This window comes from Centruroides sculpturatus, unplaced genomic scaffold (genome assembly GCF_000671375.1).
Source record: "Centruroides sculpturatus isolate CEXI.00-Female unplaced genomic scaffold, Cexi_2.0 scaffold157, whole genome shotgun sequence".
Lineage (NCBI taxonomy): Eukaryota > Metazoa > Arthropoda > Arachnida > Scorpiones > Buthidae > Centruroides > Centruroides sculpturatus.
The window spans coordinates 289,792-300,565 of NW_019384522.1; the positions used below are offsets into that span (position 1 = coordinate 289,792).

The 10,774-nt window shown below is 31.7% G+C and overlaps 1 protein-coding gene across 1 annotated transcript in view; it reads right to left on the minus strand.

Annotated features, from left to right (window-relative positions):
- Nucleotides 1-10,774, minus strand: part of LOC111622781 (ryanodine receptor-like) — a 420,607-nt gene that overhangs the window by 287,233 nt on the left and 122,600 nt on the right. Inside the window, exon 32 of the mRNA XM_023365203.1 lies at nt 4,533-4,617. Within this exon, the coding sequence (XP_023220971.1) occupies nt 4,533-4,617 (85 nt within the window). The remainder of the gene's footprint in view (nt 1-4,532; nt 4,618-10,774) is intronic.

Below are 10,774 nucleotides of genomic sequence, written 5' to 3' on the forward strand. Positions count from 1 at the left end.
ACATTTCTTATTCAACGGCGATTAAAATTATTTATATTAATGATGTCTCCGAAGTTCAAGGAACTATTCGCAGAAAAATAAGTTATTAGAAATCGGCTGCGGTTTGCTGAGCTGTTCCGCGACGAAAACAATGTTGAGCAATGGCGATGTCGAATGGTGCACACTCGGTAAGTAATCCTACAATTTTTTATTTATAGCGTAGTTTATACGGATTATTTCCAAAAAAAATATATGTATTTTGGAAATGTTGAGTCGGATTAGTCTAGAATTGATTAATTTTATGGAAGAAAACCTTTCAATCAGCTGTAGTCCGTAAACTTTATACGTGTCAAGCTGTGATTGGAACGACTCGTAAGAAATCGGATTCCTAAAAAATCTATGATCTTATAGGGAAGGTCGACTGTATTTACTTCACAAATATACTGTATGCTGTAATTTATATTATTAATAAAATAAATAATAAGGCTAATCACTCCTCCACTATTTAGATCTTATAACTCAATTTATTTATATTCATTACATTGCTACACTATTACATCCATTACCATTGCTGTAAAGTATACAGTGATATTTTTTCCTTCTTATTTACCATTATTCTATCATAACTCTGCTGAATGTGTTTTTTTAAAGTATGAAGTATTATTAAGTAATAAGTATGAATTGATCTATCTCTTTTTTTTCTTAATTTGCTATATATCAGGTGAGAAATATATCATGATAAACAGTATAAAAAAATTAAATTTTATATTATATAATTTTTTGAGATTTCTTAGGCTGTTTGTCTATTTCCCCAGTAATACATAAGGTTCCCACCAGTGGCGAAGTGGTTCCATTCCCTGAACACTGATGGTTCAATCATAGGTTTGTGCCTTGCTAGGACAGGCTGGCTGCATGGAGTTTTCTAGGTTTTCTCCACATCTTTAACACCTAAATAGGGGCCAGTTACCCTTAAAAGACCTCTCAGAAGGCATCCTTCTAGGGCAGATTGCCCAAGTGTTACGGCAATGCAAAACTAATAAAACAAACAAAGTAATACATAAGTTTTATATTTTCAATACAGAACTTATCTATTGATAGAATTTACTTATAATATTTTCTAATTAAGTAAATAATGAATGAAACACCTATTTAAAGAAACATGTATTTTCTTATTTTGTAGATCTATTTTTACATATCACAGATCTACACACAGTAAAATTTGAAGTATTACGTCACTTTTGAAAATACAAAATATTAGTTTCCAGCTAATAAGTATAACCAGTATTTCTTTAAATGCCTGTTTTATTCAAATAGCAGCCATCCTTGAATAACTACATCTTGTCCTTAAAGCTTGAAATAATAACTGCACTTAAATAGTAGATGTGGATACTTTCAAGGATTTCTAAAAACTTAGGGAAACAATGTAAAATTAATAGATACTGTAAACTATAGTCAATATGTACCACATTTATATATTTATTTAAAAACCAAACTTTAACAGAAAATGAAATGTGTAAAATGTACAATATACAATTGTGAGATCCGAATAGCCCCCGGGTCTAAAATAATTTAAAAATAATATTAAATTTTTGTCATAAAATATTCTTTCGTTTTGCGTGAGAAAAATAACGTTTTTCTAGCGTGGGAAAACAGCTAGGGGAGTCACTTCCTTTGATGGAAGTATGAGCATCCTCCGTTTTTTCCTTATCTGCTAAAAATCTCGCTTCGATGGGAACTGTTTACCCCTCATTTCTTCCCCTTCCCATCCGTCCATGTGGGAAAATCTGAATGCGATGATTAATCATAAATGGGAAGATATCGGCGAAGTTCAGCAGTATTCGGGGAGTTCGACGGCAGATCCAAAAGTGACAAGACTCCACTCAGTGGCTCTCAAAGGCCAACGTCCTTAAGAGTACATCCGTAGATCGGAGAGTGAAAAGGACTCCACACATATGCCAGCAGACCAACGCCATCGTCATCCCCTGTCAAGTTGATCCTAAGAAAACCATGAAGTTCCTTCGCCGAATAAGAAGACGACACTGCCAAGTAAACAGGTCGTATGTTTAGGAATAAATTGTGAGCTCTCTCTCTCGACTCGGTATAGACTATAAATAGGCTAATTTCCTCCTGTCGTGATTGATTTGATTATTCGTTCTTTAATGGACTGTTTTGAATTATTTGATTATTTCTTATTCTGTATTAGTATTGTTTATTTTGTTTATTAAATTCTATATATTTTGTTAAGAGATGTCTCTGGATTATTTCCTGAATCAGATCTACGGCATAAATTTCACGCGTGTTTATCCGCGTTGAGAGAAGTAGATAAACTGGTGTCGGGACCCTGACATAAGGAAGAAGGTGAATTCGCCATCACCAACTTCCGCTCTAAATTCTAATTTAACTATAAGACTCGATTTCCTATTAAATAGGAAAGCCATTCTTGTGGACGAATGAGACTAGTTTCACCAACTAGCTGCCGATTAAGTGGTACTAATTATCTTAGTAAATAAGTACCCCTGGCGAATCTCACACAATTGGTGAATTTTTAAAATTACTTTCTTATTTCTTATTTATGGAAAGTAATACTTGTTGCAAAGAAATATACCAGTTGCCATTTCAATTATAATTTTGTTTTAAAAATCAAACTTTCATAAATAAATATTTAAATATTTTATTAATAATGAAAATCAAACAGATAGATGTAAAAGAAATAATAACTTCCCTGGAATAGTAACTGTATAAAAAATATGCAGTTTAAAATAGTAGCTGCTACTATTATTTAAATAAATCTGTAGACCAATAAAACTAATTATTGATGAATTTCTAAAAACACATCTCTTATAAGTTCAGAGAATTATATAGTCTCTCAATTATTTTTTTTAATTTACATATTTTCTAACAAAGGTGTGTGTATTAAAGACTCTAATTTGACAGTTGATTAAATTAAAAATTTGGCTGGTGGTATTTACATTAAAATGTATAAATATATTGAAGCTACAAAGCGTCTTCATTTTACATTGTTACAAAAACCAGTGACAATGTTTTTGTGGAGGTGCAGCCTCAAATAAAAGGTCATCTTCATAGGTGAAAATTGTTTTGAACTGTCACTGGTGTTTGTAATGACAGAAAATAAAGATATCTTGTAGCTTCAATACATTTATATATTTTATATTTTAATCAACCTTATTGTAAATTATGTTATTGAAATAATTGTCAGAGGATGTTTTTATTGGGCTGCAATTTGAAAAAATTGTAGACCTATAAATTCCCACTGACATCTGTCTGTCTATGTTTCCTTAAGCCATGGTCACACCACGCGATTTCCAAACACGCAGGCAACTGCAACTGCAACAGCTGTTCCCATTAACTAGTAAACCCCCTTTAAATACTGACATGACTGCAACCACAACTAGAAACAAAAAGTTTATTCTACTTGTGCCGATTGCAAACGTGCATCCAATCAGCAAATGCCTTCGTGCCACATCATATGGTAACAGCATTGAAATAGTTCATCATCGTGGCAGATAGTTAGAGGATTAATACTTTTACAGAATCGAGATTGATCAAGCATATTCAGGCTCACAAATACATGTGGGATTTTAATTCTTTGTTTTATTGAAGATTTAAAATTCCACTTTTTGTGTATTTGCACTAGCTCTATCAAAATAATTGCCTTTTTTCAATTGTTCATTCCAGAAAAGGAATTGCTTGCCATTTTAATAAGAAAAGTGGCTAAAATTCTGTAAATACTCTGAAGTAGAATGAAAAATGTCGGTAAACTCATAAAAGTAGTCAAAAACAAGCTACTGTAATTTTATTGGTTTATTATAGGGTCATGTGTTTCCGAGTTGCAACATCAGTGAATAATGTGTGACCATGAGAAGATGTGCACAACTCGTGCTTGTTGCAGTTGCGGTTGCCTGCAACAAGCATGGCTGGAAATTGCATAGTGTGACCAAAGCTTTAATCTCGAGAACAGTGTTAGATAGATAAAATCCGAGACCAGATATGGAAACCATAGGAGCAGGAGGCTCTGATTAACTATATATGAACTTCTGATGCAAACTGGAAGTCATGTTAGTTCAATTCAAAAATTTTCCCCTGAAAAGTGTTTATATTTTAAATTAAATAAATTAAAAAAATAATTAAAAATTGCAGTCTGGCATTGTGATGGTGTCACAATAAATAATTGTTTATCTATTTTACATTTTTTGCAGAGGTGCAGCCTCATATAAAGGTCAACTCCATATGTGAAAATTGTTTTGGACCATGACTGTTGTTTGTAATAATGAAAAATGAAAACATTTTATAGATTTGATATATTTATATATTTTATATCTTTTAACTCTAATTTGAATTAAAATATTCAGAATTAAGATTTTGTTAAGCAAAAATTTCAGACCCAGATTATTATTTTCCACTCTAATTTTATTTCAACAAAATCATCAAAAGACATGAGTTTAATAATTTAGATTGTAATACAGCATAAAATTATTAAGTTTGAATATTTGAAAATATTCAATTTTTAAATATATATATATGTTGAATCTTACCATTTTCCAGAAGTAACAGCATATGTAATTTCTGCTCTGTAAGTTCTGTAATCAAATTTAGATTCATCAACTTTCCCTGAAACACCTACAAATTAAAAATTTAATTATCTCAAATTATGAAAAAATATTAATGAAATAATATTTATAAATCTACTTAAAGATTACATTTCATTTATTAATGGAAAATCATTTGAAAACTATCATATTAATCTTTTAAAATTGAAATATTGCTTTAAAAATTATAAATTAATACTCTTTCAAAATATTTTTCACAAAATTCAAAGATACTTCTTGTTTTATTTGTTCATGTTTATCCAAGTATGGGACATAATTAATTGGTAATAATCTGTTGTCTTCTCTTTCTTTTCTATTTCTCTATTTAACTTTAGAAAACGGGAATTAAAAACATTTCAAAATTTTAAAAAATTTGTCTCCTAACTAAAAAAGTAATTTTAATTGAATTTTGTTTAAAGAACTTTGAAAAACTTCCTTAGCAATATATTTTTCATAATTAACTTTTATATTTTTGATGATTTGGCATTATAACTTAAGTTTTTTAAAAATAAATCTAATGTAATAAATTTGAATTATTAATTAAGTTCATAAGACTAAAAAACTTGCAATTAATTTTTAAAACATATAAAAATATCATTAGGCATTATTTATTAAGGATAAATAATATAAAATTGTATTAATTGATTGCAATTGTAAAAAATAGAAAATAATAAACAGAAAGTTTATGAAAACATTTACTTCATATAAAAGAACTATTAAGTGATGAAAATGACATAAATTGTTATTAAAACAATTTTAAATATTTTTATATTTTCAAATATTGAATACATGTTGTTAACTTATAGCATATTAAACTAAAACTCTTGATATAATGTAATAAATAACATGATATGAGAATATCTGTGTAAGTATATAAAGATATTCATTTTTAAATATTCTGAATACTATTAATATAAATTCTATACTAAAGAAAATTAAGCTAGTCATAAGCCAATCAGCCTAAATCCATTTTTTTTTTTTTTCCAAATTAGGGTTTTCATTCTAAAAGGAAGTATAGAGAGTAAAGTTTCTGGTGTGAAAGAACTCATGTCCTTAGTGTTCATAAATACTGCTAGATTGCACCATCTATTTTGTCAAAGAAAAATGATAAAATACTAAAGCACAACTCTAAATTTGTTCTCCTGTAATGTAATAATTGGACTTGCTGATTGGTCTCTGAATGACTCAATTCTAAAGAAGCCAATGTGCTGCAAAATGGTACTTTCATTCAATGAAAATAAAAATAAATCTACTTTATGTACAGTTAATGTATAATGTTATAAATTTTAAAATTTAAGCTATTTTTAGAACAATTTATAAATATACTGGTAAAAAACAATAATATAATGACTTATAACATCTATCAATATTGTAAAGCAATATACTTCCATGAAATAAAGAAATTTTCTTTGAAAAAAGACGTCTTTAGTAAAATAAATGAAAAAATATTTTCTTCTCTTTCTAGTTTCTAAAAACTTTAAAACTAAATTTAGAATACTAAGTAAACAAAGAAAAAATCAATATTAATCTTGTTGCAGTATGTTTATATTGTAGCTGATTCACAGAAAATTAATTGTTACAATCTCAGAAAAATTAAAAAATTAAAAACTTTTCAATATTTCTATTTATATACATTTATTTTTATCAGATATATAAAAATTTCATTAATTACATATTTTCTATTGTACATTAAAGGAAAGAAATATAACTTTAATAAATTATATAAATTTACAGACAAAACAGATATATATGTTACTTGACAAAACAAAAACAAAATTTCATCTATTGAAAAAATTTTTCATGTACAGTACAGTGTAGGGCCATTAAACCACAGACCAGTAATCCACGAATTCACTTCAGCCGCACAAAAAGCTTGGATCCCAATTTTTTGACACTATGAATCATACGGACCTGGACATGGCCTCTCAAACACTCAAGACAGGTGTTGACAGCTGTCTTGAGTGTTGAGCTGTCATTTTGGCATTTCGAATGTCCGTGATTGACGTGCTATGCTCTATCACGGATTAAATATCATTATTTAAATGCTGGGCTTATAACTTCAAAGAGGTATTTATAGAAAATTAGTCTTTTATTTATCAATAAACAATAAAATAACTTACAATGAAATTCAAATATAGTATTAATCTGTTTTATCCACACTGAGTGTCAGCATTATGGAGGCCACCATTCTAACCGATTCACACCTTACAATGCTACAAAGTTAATCCGTGGTAAATCTGCAAAAAATCGACTCGTATTTAAAGTACAGTGTATTATTTTTAATTCGATAATCTGATAAAACTTGAAATTGTATAAATACGAGTCACAAACCCAACATAAATCACTTCAGTTTCTGAATCTATAGCATGCACATCATATTTGCTTTAAAAATCTTTATGCCATGAGTAATAAATGTAAACACGCTTCATATGATGTTCAGCAAAAGCTAGATGTCATCGAAAGAATATGAAACGGTGAAACTCACATTAAAGTAAGCAGAGAGTTAGGGGTACCTGAGTCAACACTACGTGGATGGATCAAAGATAAAAACTAATTAAGAGCATTTCTTGATGAGCTTGATGAAGGTGGGTTAAGACACAAGAGAGTCAGGCTAAGCAAAAGATCCAGAATTAGACAAAGCAACTTTTAATGCATTTTGTGAGGCTAGAAACAATGATATCCCTATTTCTAGTCCAGTCATCCAAGTGCAGGCAGAAAATTATACAAGGAAATTCATGGTTCCAATGCAGAACCTGAGTTTACAGTTTCAAGTTGCTGGTTGAAAAGGTGAAAACAGTGACACGGCATTTCACAAGTAAAGATCAATGGCAAGATTAAGTCAGCAGACACTGTAACAGCAGAAGAGTTCATTCCCAAATTTCAACAATTCATAGAACAGCAGCTAACAGAAGAGATGATTTACAATGCTAATGAAATGGGCCTTTACTACAAAATACTGCCTGATAGGAATTTAGCCATGAAGAAAGACAAGACCAGCAAAAAAGGTTATAAACAAATCAAAGACAGGGAGGCAATGTTATTTTGCTGTAACTGGACAGGTCATCACAAGATAACACCTCTTTGTATTGGCAAGTTTGGATCCCCAAGATGTTTCCACAACATCAACACCCAAGATGTTTCCACAACATCAACATGTCATCATTACCACAGTAAGAATGCCTGGATGACAGCAGCAATTTTTGAGAAGTGGTTTCATCAGACGTTCATCCCTGATGTCCGTAGGCACCTCAGAAGCAAGGGAATGAAACCACAAACATGCCTACTTCTAGACAATTGTCCAGCCCACTCTCCTGCAGAAACATTGAAGTAAAGAGATGGTAAGATTTTCGTTTATTACCTTCCAAAGAATACAACGTCCAAGATTCAGCCCCTAATCAAGGCATCATTTCTGTGTTCAAGCCAATTATAGACAGGAGAAGGTAAAGTCCATGGTTGAAGAAGATAAGAGTGTTCCTATATTTCTGAACACTAAGAATTAAAGACACATTATATTTGTCTGAGTCAGCCTGGGAAGCAATCAAGCCTGAAACAATTCAAAATTATTGGACTAAAGCCCTTGGAGGTCCCATAACAGAGAACACCACTACCGTTGAAAAAGACAAAGATGAAGACTTCCTAGGTTTCAGCCCAGAAGAAGTACGGGAAGAAGAACAGAAGTTGATGTCAGCTATCCACTCAAGTGTACCAGTACAAGAAATCCTTGCAGCATGGTCCACCATAGATAATGATGTCTCAATTGCATCCTCCATTTTAGCTGAAGAAAACTACAATGAAGATGAAGAAAAAGGAGATCCTGTCCCAGTACATCCAACTAGAACTGCTGACGATGCAGTTAAAGGACTTGAAGTGTCCTTAGAGTACTACGAGCATGTGGGGGATAAAGTAAAAACACTACAGCTGAAGTCTCTCATAAGAGATGCCAAGATGAGAGCTTCTAAGAACAAGAAGCAAGCTGACATCACCTCGTACTTTACTAAAAAATAAAGACTGTTTGTAACTTGTTATTGTGTAATAACAACTACAGTGGTGCCTCTTATAATGTACTTAATCTGTTCCAGGTGCCCGTCCGTTAAGTGAAAAGTCCATTATATGAAACGCATTTTCCCATAAATATACATGTTAAAACACATAATTCGTTCCACAGCATAAAATAACCATACTGTACCATAAAAAAAATGAAAATGGAGCAGTCACCAATTATGCCGGGTAGTCAGATGTTGTGAGGAGGTGGAGGAACACTTTCTTTACACATCCATACAGATACAGACTTTTTACATGTTGCAGCAGGTCTCTTTTTATTGTTTTTTAATCAAAATCAGATTCAGGAGACGCTACCGGAGCTTGCAGGGTCATCTCCTCTTGTTCCATCCATTGTTTTATGGCAGCTTGCTTGTTGAAAAACGTGTCCAATGTGGTCTGTTTCTCTCTCTTCTTCAACACCTGTCGGAAATGACAGGCAAGGGTGTCATTGTAGAGATCATTGATCCTGTTGGCCTCAGCTCTGTTTGGATAATGAGTGTTGGTAAACTCCTGAACCTCTCCCCATTCGACAAGGAAGTTGTTGTCAACTTTCACTCCTTCTGATGATTTCTTGCTTTGTTTCAATTGAAATCACCTGTCTGTTTTTTAGAAGCCATGATTTGCACAACACTTGAATGAATGTAAATATCCTGCACTGAGGTGATGTACGTAATAAACAAGGGAACAAGCCGAATCCCAAAGGGAGCTCTGTACTTTAGATATACTAATAATATATTCTAATAATACAGTAGAGCATCGATTATCCGACCCCCGATTAACCGTCACATCGGTTAACCGACTGTTCTAGTCAGCAAATTTCAAATGTCCGCTAGTGATGTGGCATTACAATATTTAGCTATGTCTTGGCTACTTTAATATTATTTTTGTTAAATTTTTGTGTGTTTTAGCTGGCATCAATGGCACGACCATTGAAGGGAGGCCAATATTTAAACGAGACTTAATTTTCTAATTATGAGTGGTTGGTTGTTTCGTGAGCAATAAAATAATTTAAAAATAATTTTTAACAATACAATAGCGACGATTATTATTTTAGAAAAAATTTGTTAGGCTAAACATCAATGAAAATTCAACGCAAAGTTGGTTAATAGTGATATACTAATAAACTAATTACATGGGATATACTAATATCCTAATATATTATACTAATAATGTATTTTTTTCCTTCTTTTCGGTTATCCGATTTTTTCAGTTATCCGACCAACCTGAGTCCCCAATTGAGTTGGATAATCGATGCTCTACTGCAGTGTTTTTCAACCTTTTTGAATATGCGACCCCTTTACAAGTTAAAAAATTCTGGCAACCCCCCTAGGGCCATATTAAAACTATATCAGTGATTTAAAACATTATGTATTTAATTTTCTTTCTGTTGACAGAAATTACTTTTGATGACTAAAATGAGAACTTAAGGAGAATCGACAATAACTTAAGACACGTATAGTATAGTATGTTACTTTCTTCTCATAATAACAATGGGTTCGGAGTGCTGTTGACCTTTTTTATTTTTTTTTTTTTTTTTTAGGATGAGGGTTTTTCACTTTTCTGCTTATCACTTCTTTTTACAAGTCAGCTCAACACTTTTTCAGCAATCATTTTCTGGAGTGGGCTGTACCCACCCAGGCGACACCCATCATTCGGACCTAAATGTCAATCAAAAAACCAACTGTACTGTATAATAAACAGGTACAGCCTTCTCGTTGAAATTGTAGTTTTTTTAATGTAGTGTAGGATCTACAAACACTTGTCTTTTTCTTTTACCCGCGACCCCCTGGGGGTCGCGACCCACAGGTTGAAAAACACTGCTCTACTGTACTAATATATTATAAAAATAGCAGATTGTCATTGGCAATGGCATCATTCGCACTTGTTCGCAGAAACACTGTTGTTTGCCTCACGTAAATGCTGAATGGAAAGTCCGTTGTTCGCAGAGTCCGTTATTCGAGGCATACGTTATACGAGGCATCACTGTATTATATCACCATACTGTATGTTTAATTTTATATTGGAAATTTAAAAAAATTAAAATTTTATTAAAATGTTTATAACATCGTTAATGTATTAATGTATGATGGTAATAAAAGTGCTTGCATGTGATTTCATTTATATGTCAAATACAGTAGACCCCCCCC